This window comes from Microtus pennsylvanicus, chromosome 12 (assembly GCF_037038515.1).
Source record: "Microtus pennsylvanicus isolate mMicPen1 chromosome 12, mMicPen1.hap1, whole genome shotgun sequence".
Lineage (NCBI taxonomy): Eukaryota > Metazoa > Chordata > Mammalia > Rodentia > Cricetidae > Microtus > Microtus pennsylvanicus.
Window position 1 is genome coordinate 72,432,874 of NC_134590.1, and position 16,918 is coordinate 72,449,791.

General features: G+C 47.2%; 1 protein-coding gene across 4 annotated transcripts in view; it reads right to left on the reverse strand.

Moving 5' to 3' along the window:
• The window catches only part of Ddc (dopa decarboxylase), an 88,013-nt gene extending 72,521 nt beyond the window's left edge, over positions 1–15,492 (reverse strand). The window contains exons 1-3 of one of the 4 annotated variants that reach the window (XM_075944354.1): positions 15,324–15,492; positions 10,280–10,384; positions 8,480–8,574 (exon numbers count right to left, since the gene is read on the reverse strand). In XM_075944354.1, the coding sequence (XP_075800469.1) occupies positions 8,480–8,537 (58 nt within the window). In that variant the 5' untranslated portion in view covers positions 8,538–8,574; positions 10,280–10,384; positions 15,324–15,492. Of the gene's footprint in view, positions 1–7,127; positions 7,327–8,479; positions 8,575–10,279; positions 10,385–15,323 lie in introns of those variants that run through there. The other 3 variants (XM_075944356.1, XM_075944355.1, XM_075944353.1) reach the window with 3 other exon arrangements.
• Positions 15,493–16,918: the final 1,426 nt, after the last annotated feature.

Genomic DNA, 16,918 nt, shown 5'->3' on the forward strand with positions numbered 1-16,918 from the left:
AGGTACCCTTAACTTCTTTCTGTGCCTCATTTATTAAATGAGCTTCATCCCAGGTGTGTGTGCACAGGATACATTTCTGTCCTGAGTTTCGGGTAGCCCCCCCGGAGGTCTTGAACTGTATGTCTCTGTGAGTGACAGGCAACTACTGTCGTAGCTTTTCCTTACGATTCCAAATCCTACCTCCGCTTCTCTGCTCCTGCACATTTTCGTTTTACGTTAGAAAATCCTAAAAGTAGAAAACATTTATTTTTTTTTAAATCATTTCTTTTGGACAGATTTTTCTAGAGATATATGGCTTTAGTGTTTTTAAATTATACTGCCAAATTTCTCTGAACACATGGCTTTATCGAGTTACTCTTCTAATGGGGTGTGCGGTACAGTCTCTGAGGTTAATTTTAAACTTTACCCGTCTCATAACCATGAATGGCTCTCTTTTAATGTTGACTGTTAAAATCAAATAGTGCTCTGATGTTTCTCTGACGTTTGGATTTCTTCATTTATGAATTGCTTATTCATTATATTTTTTCCACATGGATATTAGCTATTTTTTTTATTTAATTGCAAGGATCCTAACATATTAAAACTTCTACCTTCGTATCTGTGATATGTTTTATGACATTTTCCTCCTTTAGGCCTGTTCTAATTTGGCATGATGACTTGCAAGAGTCAGAATAAAGAGGCCTTATAAGAGCTTTAATTTTTTTATGGCAAAATCTCACATATTTCCCTTTATGATTTAGACCTTGCATGTGATTTTTATAACCGCCTAAAAGGGACCATTTTTTTTGCAGTCTCTGTCCTACTAAGGGGTGGGGGGATGCATGTGTTGCACGAAGCTGAAGTCTCGAAAAGAGAAGCCGTACAAAGTCGCGAGAGCCCCTCTGCCTCTGAGAAAAGCAGGAGCCGAGCCTTTCTCCTGGGAATAAGAGAGTTTTATGGACAAAGCAGGATGTGCCAGGGAGAAAACAAACAAGCACGCCCCGACTCACTCTGAAAGGAAATATTCCTAGTCAAACTGTAATATAATACCTGGTTATTCTTCTCAAACCATCTTGTCATTTATTTGAAGATTATTTCCCACTGAAACCTTTACAGAAGGTACTTAGGGCACAGCCTCAAGAGACTCTCACGCTCATTCTGGAGCTGCCTGATATTCATGGCTCCAAGTTGGGCAAATATTAGCTGGAAGATGTAGACTGTGATAAGGGCAACGGCCTAGGCTTCTCCAGACCCCTGAAAGACTTTCTGTTGACACAACCTGATCTGTCTCGGCAGCAGCTGCACCGCGTGGCGTTCGCATGGAGCCCCTGTCATCGTCGGTGCATGTGTGGTGAGCCGGCCACCTCCCTGGATGTTTTATTATATCAGTGACAGTCAACACAGCTCCATACCCATGGGCGTCAGGGATATATGAACTCCCCTTGAACTCTCACAGGGCCCCCCAGTCAACCCTCCGTTAAGAAGTTATTATTATGGTTGTAATTTGCCGTTCTACCACTGTCCTTTGGTAACTGAGAATGAATGAACGAATGAATAAAATTTGGCCTTCTAAATATTTTATTTCTGTTCTATTCTATATTGGATCCCACCCTGCTTTTGTGACAACTTCCAACACCAGGTCACCACATCTCTGGTAGAGAGAGAGTCATAGCTACTGAAGTGAGGCCCACAACCACAGCCTCATCTGGCCTTCAATTTGGGTAATTTTCACCATGCCCAGGCTATAGAGTCTCTACTCTCTGCAACTTCACTTACTGGGATTCTCTGCCATAGGCATTTTCTCAGAGCTCCATCCAGGCCCCTGCTGACACTCTTACAAGCTGTCGGGGATAGCATAGGAATTCTGCTTCCATGGGACCTTGGTGAAGAATCTTGGCGGCAAACCTGAAGCTCACGTCCTACCACGGTGTACTCCAAGGAGCGAGCTCCTGTGTGTTCGGGGAAGGGCAGCAGAGTTCCGAGCACTTGTGCCTACATAGTCTTGCCTAGCATTTCACATTTTCCACACTTCTACCCAAGACCGTGACAAAGTGTCTCTAACAGTCTGAAGAATGACTATCTGACGCTTCGCCTCACAACAGCAACGAAACGCCACGTCCCCTGAGCCTTTTTCAACTCTTAAGATGCTGGCGAAGTGGCGTGTTTCTAAAGGAACTTTGGGTGAGTATTTTTACTAGTGACTGCGTTGCACAGGAATAGTCAAAACTGGCTCAAGAGCAGCCTTGGTATGCGCCAGTGTCAGGCGACCCAAGGTCAAGGGTACTTCTTTAGTTACCATGGAGCCTCCAACCTTCAACCTTTCTAAGGTTTCCTGTCAGCTCCTGCAAAGGCAAACAGGCATGAAAGCACCACCAGGAGAGCCGTCGGCAGGATGAAAAGAGGGCACATGCTGAGTGCCCGCTGCACAGTCCACACTCAGGAAAAAACTTTTATTAGTATTCAGGCAAGTATTGTGCAGAGGAAGGGGGGACATGTGGGAATGCCTTCCTCTCCTCTCCTCTCCTCTCCCCTTCCCTTCTCTCCTTTCCTTCCTTCCCTTTCTCTCTCTTCCCCTCCCCTTCTCTTCCTCTCCTTTCCTCTCCCCTCCCCTTTCCTTTTCTATTCTCTCCTCTCCTCTCCTCTCCCCTCTCCTCCCCTACCTTCTCCTCCTCTTCTCTCCTTCCTTCTTACCTTCTGCAATCCAGGCTAGATTGGGACTCACTTATGTAGCCCAGGGTTGGCCTTGTACTTCTGATCTTCCTGCCTCCACTTCCCAAGTTCACAGATCACAGCCTATTATACAACACACTAGACACAAAGTTGGGTGTTTTAGTGTTTTAAGTCAAAGGAAAATCACTGAGCAGAAGTGCCTCGCCTTCTGGCTTTAGAGACCACTCTCTCAGGTTATCTCACTGCGTTTCTGCCCTACGTCTCACAAACTTCCCTTTATGGGACGGAACGCCTGCTGTTCTACAGCCACCATTTTCTTTCCAGTCTTGAGAAGAGGGCTTCACTGACCACAGATGTTCTAAAAGTCAGAGCAGGGGAATATGGAGCCAGAATGTAGAGCTCAGGTCTCTGCTGGTTTGGGTCTTTCTGTGAGTGTCCTGTGTTTCTGGTCGCTGGTGATGTAGGAAGCAAAGAGGGAAGAAGAAATCATCTCCCCACAGTCTCCTTCACAGGCATGATCCCAGTGACCTAAAGACCTCCCATTAAAGGTCTTGTCACCCGCCAATAATGCCACTCAGGGGTCCAGCATAACAAGGAGATATTGTGTGAACGCTCTGCTGTAGCAGAGTTTTGTCAGGATTCTTAACAAGTAAGGGTGAGGCACAGAGAGACTGACTGCTAGCAAGGTCATGTTTCAGCTGAGCTCTTGCTAGCACTGGACTCGAACCCAGAGCATCCTGGCAGCTGTTGCAAATGCCCCTTACTTGACAGTCCCTAGAAAAGTGACCTAAAAGAACATCAGAACTTGAAGCCCAACCATTTTCTGAGCCTCGGGGACAGCCATGATTCCCAAATGCCTCTCAGGGCACCTAGAATAGAAGCTTCCAAGGCATCTTAGTTGGTGAGAGGCTACACTCATCACAAAGGGAAGCAAGAAGTTCGTGGGTTTGGGTAGCGCTCAAATGTAACCATAGTCAGGCCCTCATTTGGGTCTATTTGTGCTATTGCAGAAGAACATGGCAAACCAGGTGGCTTGCACTCCGCAAACAGTGGTTTGGCAAAGTTGCAGAAGCTAGGATTCTGAAATCATGTTTGCTTTCTGGTGAGGTGCCTCTCCCGGGCTCACACTGCTGACTTCTTGCAATGTCCTTGGACAAAGGAACAGGGGCTCACTTTAGGACCTCTGCCATCTTCCAGACTGTATCCTTTTGACCAGTGTGCCTCATAAAGCTTCACTTCCTAATACCATCAGGTCCTGCCATAAAACTTGAACATAGGCTCATGGATGATACAGGTCACCGTCCATTGAACTCCGCTTCCAATCTGTGAAACATCTACACTCCCAACTCCACACAGAACTATAATGATGCCACAAGATGCTCAAAGTCTGCCAGGGTGCCCTACCCTTGCCCTTTGGCACACGTGACAAGGGCCACTGTTTCTTTCTCATTTCCTGTTTCATAACAACCATGCTGCATCTAAGCATTTCCCTGGCTGACGATGCATGGAGTATAACGCTTTTCAGCCATGTTCTCACAGGGAAATACTGTTCCTAATCATATCTCCGTCACCATACTGTGCGGTGCAAGTTAGAGAAACCCGAGAAAAATTCATCGCATTTGTGACTTTAGAAGCAAAAAGAGACTACTGGGGACAGAGATACAGCCTTTTTTTTTTTGCACTTTACAGTTTGCTTTCTCTACACATCGGTGTGCAAAAACAGAACACAATCAAAACTGAGACCTCAGCGTTCCTTTGCTCTCATTCATCCCCACTGACCAGCGGCGCCTGAGGTAAGGTACGGGACTGCCAAGGGTCAGGTGGGGTGACTGAAGCACCGCGGGGCAGGTGACACCTTCAAGGGTGTCCTGGATGGACACGGAACGGGTGTGAGTTGTACAGTTCCTTTTGCATATTATTTAATTCTTCCTAGGAAACCAACAACACCACAGAAAGCTTAGCTCTACAGAAGAACAATCCAAACATGCATCTCAATTAGCCTTCCTCATCCACCCAAATTTCAAATAAAAACAATCAAAGTCTTCCTGCTTTTACTCTCGGGAGCTATTTTTAAAGATTTACCCAAGAAGCATCAGGTGATCTTCATTGAAAACTCCCTCCTTATTTGACAGCACCCCCCAAGAGTTCTTTGCAGAAGGAACGCTCCTCCCCCACTCTGTTTCCCCCTCGATTCGTCTCCCCCCCCCCCGCTTTTTTTTTTTTGCTTTTGACCTTGAAGTCACATTAGTCGTCGATGAAAGATCACAGGCCACTTGCCTTTTCTATAGGCCAGAGACTCCTCTGACCGTGTTCCAGTGGCTGCCTCTTGGTAATTGTCTCATATTGGTTTATTGTCTTTGCAAACACAGACACCTGGCATTGTGAGTCTATTTGGTGCCCTTTGGTACCCGCTTCTGGTAGTCTCAATTTTCTCTCACGAATGAGGTCAGTGGTAAACACTGACTTCTCGGTCTCTCATTATCCCTTGTATTGCACAGTTGCTGGCCTGTCACTGTGTTGCTAAGAACCCTGTATTTCAGGCTCTCCCCCATTCGGTTCTGGGAATACACTGACATTTGGTTGGCACATTCTATTGTCCGAGAAACCAAACAAGTCAGTATTTCTTAACCTTCTGCTAAGCGCACGGAATTCACAGTATCTTATTTAATACCCAGCAACCCTGTAAGGTGAGGATTATTACGACTGCTATTACCAAAGTCACACAGCCAGCAGGAGGGCGCTGTCCTCTCGCCTTCTGAAACCAGCCTCTTCCCAGTCAGCCCTTGGTCTGGACGGTCCACACTCCTGGAAGGCTGAGAAGCACAGGTGGACCCCAACAAGGTCTCCTGCCAGGACTGACCCCAAAAGCAACTGCAGGGGTCCTGCCTATGCCACTAGGGTCCTGCTTCTCCCCTCACATTGGAGATCAGAAGAGAAGCTTCAGCAAGAGGGCTGAGTCACCACACTGCCCACCCTCCTGGGTGCATCTCCATGGGAACGGGCTGGACTAACCCCATTGTCCTTCGTTCCCTCCATTTACACAGGGCTCTACAAAACAGTGACAACGTTACCTCTCCTTCAGAAGTATGACAGCAGCTGGCTTGCCTACACCTGCACAGATCAAAGGGGGCTTGCACACATGGACCTAGCCCAGCAGCAAGGCAAACCCAGTTCCTTCCCACCTCATGTCGCTCAGGCAGTGGAATTTTAACCTTCCTTATAAACTTGCTCTGCTTGCTTTAGAGGTACATCTGTACCCATGAGGGTCTTCCTGCCAAAATGCCTATCAATGGGACAGGATATTAGGACTGTTCTAAAATGCCGGCGAGCATTGCTTCCCCGACACTTCCTTAAACTTAACACCAGACCTAAGATGAGCTTGTAACAGTTCAGGGTAGAGCCTTCATGGTAATCAATAGCTCCAAGAGCAGGAAAAAGATGGAATCAGATCCCTGGACATTTCTCTTTGGCTGTGTGGAGGCTCAGAGAATAATTTCATTTTCTTTATCTTATTAGCACAGCCCCTGTGTGGAGGCCCACACACCATGTGCCCAAGGGGATGCTATCACAGAGGACAAGGTCTTCTCTCTCTGCGGACATCCAGATACCCCTCCCTGGTTAGTTCTTCATTATCCTGGGATATCCTGATCCAGGACTCTGCAGGCTGTGACCGAGCTTGGGGTGACCCTGAATGAAGTCTCTTTTCCTCTGGCAACCCTGAAAGTTCCAAAAGAGGCCAGCTTTCCTGAGATTGTCACTTTTGCTTTGATCCTGTTTTGGAGAGGAAACATGGTGTTTCCAAGTAAGAACTTGTGTATAAGGAGCAGAACTGGAAGCCTTTGAGGGGGAAAAAATAAAAAGGCAAGTAAGAAGAAAACCCAGGTAACTTGGCTGAAGTTGCCTTGGAAACTGGAGTTAAAAGGATGCAGAGGGCAGGGAGGATGCACCTTTCCAGCGTGGTCGCCTTGCTCATTTACAACAGAGCTCCCAGATACTGTCTGTGCGTCCATTGCATGCACAGCCCTTTAAGAGCAAGGTTACTGCAACTTGTGGGAGGCTGTTGTTAGTTCTCATTCACCAGCAAAGCACACCCAGGTCTGTGACCCCAAAGCTGCCTCCTCACTTCCATCCCACAGGTATAGGAGTCTCCTGAAAACCAGTCCACTCGCTTGCTACAATACTTCAACTAACAAGGGCTAGGAAGCCACCAGAAGTTCCAATTCTCTACTGGACTCATATAGAAATGATTCCAAATAGGCAGGCAGAGGCTGGTACCCTTAGCAGAAAGTTCCCTTAGCAGTCCTGCCACCTGCGATGTCAGATGCCTAAGCCTTCTCAGCCAGCAGTATCTCTGTCCCTAGAAAGACACCATGACCAAAATCAACCAGAGACGCCCACTCCGGCCCCGGGGTCGTTGTCTGGCAGAAGTGGGTGCTGGGGTCTGACCCTGAGCCATGTAGACAAAGGGCTGTACTCACAGGCAGCTGGAGTCGCCTCCTCTCTATTCGCTCTCTTGCTCTCTCTCTCTCTCTCCTTGGTGACAGTTAAAAGGCACAGAGGATGCGATTGCCATTTATGTAGACAAAGTGTCCGCCTCCCGAAGCCAATCAGCAGCTTTCTCCGCATTATTTACCCAGAGCCTCTCCTGCTCCTCTCTCTGTGTTCCTCCTGCTCCACAGGATGGAGCCCAGCAGGGCAGAGAGGGAACAATGGGACCTGGAGAGAGGCCCAGGAAAGGTGGGTCTTGGGTTCCCTGTCACTATGTGGGACCCAGACTAGGGACCAGTGCTCCTGGAGACTCCTAGCAACTCAAACACTAGGCTCCATTCTAGGGGAGAGCCTGACTCAGACCCTCCTTCTTTCATGGGCACCACTGGAATGCTGCCTGACACAGGGATTGTCAGGGACTAAGAGCACCAAACCTAAATCCCACTCAATTCCTTCAATGAACAGTACTGGTTCCTTTGACCAATCACCGTCCAAACTATGTTGGGCTCTGTACACTTATGTTTAGTGTGAAGGGGTGAGAAGAGGCAGACCTTACATCCCGCTAATCAGTGGGACTTAAGAGTCTTATTATTATTCTAGAACAGGAGCCTGGGCCATGCAGATAAGGAAAAAATAGAAGAAGAGTTATTCTGAACAGTATCACCATTCAGACATTTCTATCAGAACCACAGATACACATGCACAGAGAACACATATGTGCATAGAGAACACACATATGTTCAGAGAATACACACCCAGAGATACGTGCACACTCAGAGATACGCACACACAGAGAGCAGAGCACACATATATGCATAGAGGGTACCCACACGTTTACAAAGGGCACACTCATGCACATATTGCACACACACACCACACACATCAATAGAGTATACACACAGCCAGAGAGAGCAGACACATGCACAGAGAACAAACACACACAATTAGCACACACGTTGCATACAGGGTACCCACATGTGTACAGAGGACACACGTATGCATAGAGGGCACACTTATTAACAGCGAGCACATCCATCGGCACAGAGAACACATATATGCATAGACAATACACACATGTAGAGAGAGCACACTCATGTATAGAAGGTATCCACACATGCACAAAGGTCACATACCTATAAACAGAGAACATATATACACATGCTCAGAGAGCACACATACAGGGGCACATGCAAATGTGCATGCATGTGTGTCCACCAGTACAAATGTATACATGCAGCCACTATGCTCATGCATGTGTACACATGCAATGGACATGTATGCAGGCACATGCATACACTGACATATACACACATATACAGTTACACATATAACACACACACACCATGGTCAGGGTCTGTATACAGTCCAGAATCAGAGATTCTCCAAGGAGAACTGATCATCCGTGGTGTGGCCCCAGCAGGATCTCTTCACAGACACCTTTGGGACAGAGGCAGTGGCTTCCAGGACAGCAGAATGTACCAGAGGTGAGGGCGATGTAGCGGGGGGAGCCAGCACATGGTTGTCGGCCATGGTTGAGGAACCCTGACCCTCAGCGCAAGCAGCTTTCTCTATTACCAGTGCAGACGGCAGACATGCCCACAATGGAGGATGTAAGGAGATTAGGTCCATCTGCACAGAGGGAGCTCCCCAGCACCTGGTGCCATCATCAGTGGAGCCTAGCTGAACGGGCAGGAGACTGGCAGCACCCCCCCGCCCCGGCCTCGTCACCGAGACTATTGGAGAGAGCCACAGTGAGGTGGGAAAGGCAGTCGCCAAGTTGAACAGATATCCTCAGATTGACGCCTCCCCAGCAGTCTTACTGCTGCCCATATTGTTATAAGGAAGAAGGGTCCCTGATCAGGGAGGACTGGCCAGGAGCAAGGGGACAGGAAAGATGACTACACACACTGGACTCTAGGAAGATCAGACCCATGGGAAGACACAGAGCTCTACCTGGAGCAGGGTCCTGAGAAAAACTGACTGCGTACAAGAAGCCCGTGACCCCGGGCACAAGTGTCTGGAGATGATGTCCGTGGGCAAAGGGAAATCCTCTGTTTAATGGAGACTTTCCCTGGTAGCCCTTGGCATTTTAAGGCTTCTGTTCTATACTTTTCTTGTAGATTCCCTGAGCCTCACAACACCTTTCTCTACCAAATGATGGGGAAACAACCTCAGAGAGGTTGGGGTACTTGCTGATGATTACAGAGCTGCAGACATTTGAGGAAATAGGCATTTTAGCTTCCTTTAAATACATGCATGGAAACATTACCACAATATCATCATCATTATTTGGGGGGGCGGTGTTCAAGACAGGGTTTCTCTGTATAATCTTGACTGTCCTGGAACTCACTCTGTAGACCAGGCTGGCCTCAAGCACACAGAGATCCGCCTGCCTCTGAGTCCTGAGTGCTGGAATTAAAGGCGTGTGCCACCACTGCCCGGTTTACCCTGACATTATATAAAATGTTTCTATTGTTAAGTATCAGTCAACAGTGCCGGGTGGTGGCAGCTGCCCATGTTTTTAATCCCAGTATTTGGGATGCAAAGGCAGGTGAATTTCTTTGAGTTTGAGGTCAGCCTGGTCTACAGAGTGAGTTCCAGGACAGTCAAGGCTACACAGAGAAACCCTGATTCGACCCCCGTCCCCCGACAAACTTCATTCAACAAAATAAGATCGGCGATGGCAAAGCCTGGGAAGAGGACGGGGACATCCAGACAGCACAGGGACCATGCTTATGTGCTTAAAGGGCATGTGGGCCCTCAGAAGTTTGAAGCAGAATGTGAAGGTGTCTCAGGTTCATGTGTAGAAACTCCCTGAGCAGCTTTCAGGGAGAAAACCGGAGGTTGGACAGGCACCTCTGAGATGTAAGACTTATTAAAAAAGAGTAGAAGGGAAAAAAGACCCGAGGAGGCCTGGGAAGGGCCTGAGGTATGCAGCCCGACCAGCAGGCCGCAGGTCCTGGGCTGAAATTTGCTCTGACCACCTGTGAGGGAGAGTTGCGCTTTTTGCGCCACAGTGAAGCGGATAGGTCAACATTTACAACAGAAGCAAACCAAGAGGAACGGAGCCAACAAAAGCCGGCAGAAACTCTGCGGGGCTGTGGAGAAACACACAGGAAGGTGAGACTAAATGGAAACAAACCGGTGCTGAATAGGAACCGCCAAGGTTATAAATACTTGAATTCTTCTCTAACAGGCGAACAGTCTCAGTGCCACCGTAATAAAAATCCAACACATGTCTCGGGCTCTGAAATAGAAGTGGAAAAGCGGAAGTCTAAGAAAGGCCAGTGGAGTTCTGAGAAGGAAGCTCCTGATGGCAGCAAGGTGGGGGCTGGGGATGGCGGCGGCGTGGGGGCGGGGAGGGGGAGGGGAGGAGGGGCAGCAGTCTCCAGACTCACAAACACAGTGGTGCCGTGTGCAGTGTATGGAATGAGGTCTGCAGGGTGCAAATAGACTCATGGGCAGCTAAATAGAGTAGAAATTCCAGAAGGGAGAAAACAGAGCCCTGAGTGTGGAAAATTGACAGGTGCACATTGCAGACCAAAATGGAAAGGGCGGGGTAGTAGACGCTGCCACGGCGACAACTGTGCTCCACTTGGAAGGACGTGACTCTGGATGCTTTCCTCGCTGCATCCTGACGGGTAGGGGCAGCGTCTAAAAGAAACCGAGGGGCATGTCTTTCATGATATTGGAGCAAAAGGACTTCTTAAATGGTTTACTTTTCCAGCTAACCATAAAAGATGGACAGATTTGATCCCCCTCCCCCTTCTAGTACTTCAAACTGCAAGAGCTAGAAACTAGAAGGAGGCTTTGGAGGCATCTTCCTGACTGTAGATGAGCAACTATGAATAAAAAATAAGAACCAGCCAGGAGGTGGTGGCAAGCAGAGGCAGGTGGAGCTCTCTGAGTTCAAGGCCAGCCTGGTTTATAGAGTGAGTTCCAGGACAACCAGGACTACATAGAGAAACCCTGTCTCGGAAAAACAGAAAGAAAAAAAGGAGGAGGAGGAGGAGGAGGAGGAGGAGGAGGAGGAGGAGGAGGAGGAGGAGGAGGAGGAGGAGGAGGGAAGGGAAAAAAGGAAGGAAAGGAAAGGAAAGGACAAATCATTATAGAAAAGCAAGCCTTTGTGAGACATAGAATCCAGGATTCTCATGAGCATGGGGATACAACCTTGTGGTTGGTAATCAGAGAAAAGACTATTTATTAGAAACAGTTAGGGTTGAGACTGTTTTATAAGGAAACCTATGTCTTGACCACTTATCTATGCTCTCTTTAAAATTTTAATATCTTGCTTATTAATTTAGGTGGATTTCCAGGTCGACAGTCATCCCTCCTTTGAGTGTAACAGGTTCATGCCTCCCTGGCCTTTCCTGTCAGTGTTTTCTGGCCTCCCTTTGCTGCATGCTCCAGCGGGCCCTGGAGCTCTCAACAATATACACATGTAGGGAGAGCACACATATGTATAAAAGGTACCCACACATATGGTACCTTCTATATGTATGCACAAAGGTCACATACATGTACACACAGTGCAACCAAGGCTATTGGACAGACGTATGCTCAATCTAGTTTACATCAAAGTCATGTAAATATGTCCCCCATGACACACAATGTTAGTGTAAAACTACAATTGAATCGCATTAAAAGGATCTGTTTTTCCTCCATTGTGGTAGTGATATACTTTTTACCTTTTGAGATATGGCAACCAGAACACTTAAAATTGGAAATTACTCATGTGCCTGGGCCTGAAAACACTTATTCCTAAATACTATGGTTTAAAAGCACTTAGCATGCAGCCTGGTCCTACTGACTTTGAAAGGAACGCCTCTAACATTTTTGCTGTTAATTATAACTGGGAATTCAGCATTGGATTTTCTTCTGTTCATATTCTTATAATAAAGGCTTTAGTTAATCAACTTTTATATCGGAAAGCCATAGAGCATTCCTTACCCAAACTGTAGGTGTGATGAGTAACAAGCGGTTTGGATCTGGGGTGTCCCCCAGAGGTCACTGGCTGAGCTCTGGGTACCCCTCACCTACATCCTGCCACTGTCAATGGTACTTTTTGGAGGTGGTGGAAGCTTAAGGGTTTAACCTACTTGAAACTGGGTCATTGGGAAGGTGCCCTTGAAGGGGATATTGGGTCCTCTTCTTTTCTTTTGTACCTGGCTCTGAGGTGAAGGGATTAGATTTCAGGGACATATGAGAGAACTGAAGGTTCCATACATGTCCAATAAACTCGTGGGTTCTTCAGCTGTGAATTTGACTGTCTATGGGTCAGAAATGAGTTTTAAAATTTTATCTACACTGAACAATACATTTTTTTCTTGTCATCTCTCTACAATCAAGTATTAACAACTGCTCACATTGTATTAGGTATCATATGTAATCTAGAGAGGACTCACAAGTATAGGAGTACCTGTAGGTTAGAAGCTGAATAGGTCAACCAGCTTTTAAAAGGCACTTGGAAATTCATGGGTAACCGGTGGTTGTTGTGTATGCCTTTAATCCCAGGCAGGCAGATCTTTGAGGTTCAGGCCAACCTGGTCTATAGAGTGAGTTCCTGGACAGTCAGAGCTACACAGAGAAATCCTGTCTTGGAAAAAAAAAAAAACAAAGAAAAGAAAGACAGGAAGGAAGAAAGGAAGGGAAGGAGAGAGAGAGAGAGTGAGAAAGGCTTGGGAGGTGGTGGCACATGCCTGTAATCCCAGTACTTGGGAGGCAGAGGCAGGTGGATCTCTCTGAGTTCCAGGCCAACCTAGTCTACAGAACAAGTTCCAGGACAGTCTCCAAAGCTCAGAGAAACTCTGTCTCGAAACAACATCAACAACAAAACAAAAAGAAAGTAAGAAGGAAAGAAAATGAATTCATGGGTGTTGGCATCGTCAGGGTTCCAAAATCCATCTCTCATGGGTGTAGAAATAATTATAAGTACTAAAGACATGCTGGAATTTTCTGTTCTGGTGGCCTATTTATAATTTCTCCCTATAATTGCATTAAGGTTTCTTGTATGTATTTGAACTTCTATGTGTTTAGAACTGTACTATACTCTTTTTTCCCCCTAACATACTATTTTTATTAATTATTTGGTAATTCTGCAGTACACCTCAATCACACTTCTCATCCTCCCCTGGTCCATCCTCATAACCTTGTACTCCCCCCAAAACACAAACAAAGAGAAAAACATCAACCAAAAGCCACAAAGTCCAATCTGTGCTGCCCATAAACTCACTGGAGCATGGTCAAACGCCCAGTGGCCAGCACTTTAAAGAATACTGAGTGCCCCTCCTTCTGGAAGCCATCAACTGTGAAGAGTTACACTTCAGCATCTTTACCACAGCTTTTAAGGGCTCTCTTCAATAACCGTCTGTCTGCTTAGGACTGTTTCTTTTTGTATTATACTCTTGATGGAGCGGAATGTCATTTGATTTACAGATACACCACAATTACTGAGTGGATTACTCAAAGAACTTTATTCAAATTTGAAAATCTCCTTTTCTTCCTCAGCCCCCCCCCCAAGGGGGTGTCCTCCAGGCTGGAGACCCTTCTGAGGTAGCTCAGAGTTCTGTGAGGGGATTATCTCAGATCTGGGAGCATGAGCCCTCTGAGGTTTATGAGTAGACCCACCTGAGGATGACGGTTAGCCCTCATCGCTCTGGTGGCACCAGTCCCGTACAGCCCAGAACTGTTCACTCAAATCTGGTCCTGCGCTTCTGGCTTTCCAGCTGGGCTCTAGCTTCACCCCATGCACTTCCCACTCTCTCTACTCTCATCTCACTCTCCTACCCGCAACCCTACCTTTCCTGTCTCATCTCTCTGCATGGCATAGCTTGATTCTTAAAAAAACATTTATTGCTTCCTTCTTATGCTTCTATGACACTTCTTCCTAAAGCTTTTATGCAGTCCAAGTATAGTAAAATTTTAGTGATTAACTAGAAGAGCTTGTATTGAAAACAGAGAATAAATTCAAAATATAGTTGGTCACGGATTCCACAGAGAAGACAGCTAGATTTCATCAGTGAAGAACGCACACCGGCAGGGTTTTGACTTTCGAATGCTGATGTTTCCCTTTTAGATGGAACATTGGTGATGATTTTTCATCTTTGGTTCTCCCATAAGTAATAAATCACATACATGTTTAATATTTAAGGGACTCTGAGGAACCTTCATATGAAGCCACTATAGTATCTGGGCCCCAGAAACTGCTTCAAAATGCATCTTTCCCTGAATGACAGAGCAGAACATGCCAGGCTACGAAGTGAAAGTCATTGCTGTTCTGATCCCATCACATTGGCTGTAAGAAAGATCGCATGCCATCTTCCTCGCCTCTTCTGCCTTAGTCTGTGCACCGGGAAGATGGAGCATAACATAAATTCTGTTTCTGATGAAGACCAGGACAAGCCAAGCACACAGCACTTGTTTTTACTCATACAGATGCAGACCATGATTTCTTTCTGTGGATTCTACTTTTCTTCCTCCCTGTCTTCTCTCTCTTTCTTTTTTAAGACCACGCTGGCCTCAAGCTCACAGAGATCTGCCTGCTTCTGTCTCCCGAGTGCTGGAATTAAAAGTGTGTGCCACCACTTTCTGGGGGGGAGGATTCTACTTTTCAAGGAGAACTGGAACCATTGATGTAAATTAAAATGTCTAGTAAATTAAAGTATTGAAAAAAGAGAGCCCCTTAGAGAACCACAGACACTGTTCAGGTAAGAAAGATTTCATATTTATAAATCATCTCCCATGCATGTGATGAGCTCATTCAGAACAGAGAGTTTAATCTTCACAGGAACTTGGCAAGGCAGGTTCCACCAACACCCCCATTTCCCGGGTGAGGAGGCCTAGGGGAGTGAACGCCTGATGCCCCCTTAGTGTGTATTCTCCTGTGAAGGAGACTCCTGTCTCCTTCATCTGCTACCGAACAGCCAACTGAAGTTACTGTGGCCCCACTGCGTGTGAGTTCCAGCAGAGTCTGTGTGTATACACACATGTGCAACCAGCTCTGCAGTCACAATAGGGACCAAAAGGTTTGCCAAGGCTTCAGCGCAAGAGGAAGCATTTTGTCATCAGTAGCCCCCATTCTCGGGAGAGCTATCCTTTCAGCGCACATCCAGTAGCGCGGAGCCCAAGAGCCACAGTGGACACGGCGCCTTTTCAGCAACTAGAGTCGGACAAAATAGGACACTTACTTGCTGAGGGTTTGGATTCCTTGCGGCTCCACTCTGCCGTTAGAGCCTGCCCTGCTTTGCGAACTGAGGCGAGGGTGGCAACTCAGCTGGGAACGTGGTGCTTGGGCAGTTACTATCTTTGCAGCTTGGCACTGATGCGTTTCTTCGTCCTTGCATTTTAGCCTCGTATTCTGGTTAAACATTAATTGCAAGTGGTATAAAGGTCAAGGCAGTCTAAAGAAAGCCGCACACATGCTTGGGGGTTGGGGTGCAGTTCTTATTTGGACTCCTAAGAAAGGTTATCGGGTGAGCCTGATTTACAACAAGCCCTGACAAGTTGGGTCTTTCTTAATGAATAACCCTACCATCCATGCTGTCCTACATGGCCTCAGTTTCGTGTTGTTAGCCCCAGTAGGTGATTCCATAACTCCAAGTCCTGTGCCTGGAAAAGGTTGTCCTACAAAAGGTCCTTCCCTCTGCGCAGAGCCTTTAAATTGCCTGGATATCTCCGGGGTCTCTAGAGCTGGACCAGGCAGAACCCATCTGCTTGCCTTCCATCCCAACTCATTGACACTTGTGATACAGGGCACAGTATAATGATTGAGATTTTGATTAATTTCAGGAAATCCAAGCTGACAGAGTTTCACTGGTGCATAAAGGAGAGCCAAGGAAGTGTCATTAAGGAGGCACATGGGGAAAGCCCACAGAGCACTAAGTGCTGGCCTTCCAGGCAGGTCGCCAACTTGGGCCACTGGGAACAAAGAACAGAATGGGTGTGAGATTGCGTGCGGCAACTGGGAAAGGAGTGGACACAGGCAGCTGAAGACAGAATGGCTGTCGCCCGAGGTAGCTGCCACAGACTAGGGGCTGGGTAGAGCTGTTTGTACTCCACACTAGGGACAGGAATGGTGGAGGGAGTGGGTTTGGACCCAAGGATTCATATTGTCAGAACTGGGACCCGGGAGAGGATCCGGTTGACACTGAGAAGACTCCAGTTCCCTCCAAGAATCACTGGAGGAAAGACAGGGGGAATAAATAAAGGGGGAAAAAACATGGCAAGGCAGTTGCACAGGGACCTGTCATAAGAGGCCCCATCCTTCACGTCTTTGCTCAGGCCTGAGAAGTGAAAATTCTCAGCAAGGGAAGCGTGAGGGGAGGAGTCCTGGTGGGAACCAGTGTCTGTGTCCAAGCCCTTCCAGGCCTCAAAAAAAGCCAAGCCCAGAGACCACCCACGGCGAGCCTTGTAAGCCACGTTCTGTGCATCCCTCAACAGCAGTGGAAGACACTGGAGTTCTCTAGAAAGCATTTCCCTGGCTTACTTATGTTTAACCTCCCTATGGCTCGTGTGTGGAATCCAGAGGCAAGAGAGGGTAGAATGGGATTGTCTCTGCTTTCCTGAGGGGAGGAATGTTCCGAAAACCAGGAGGAACTAGAGGATTCCCTGGGGAGAGAAGGGAGAGAAGAAGGTTGAGATAAGGCAGACGGGTCTGAGACACGCATGTGCGTAGGTATGCATGCGAGCACGTGTACATACATCAGGTAGCTTCTTGGGAAGAAGAAGGAACTGTAGAGATGGATTCTGGGCATTAAACCCAAAGGCAATAGCTTGTAGTTAT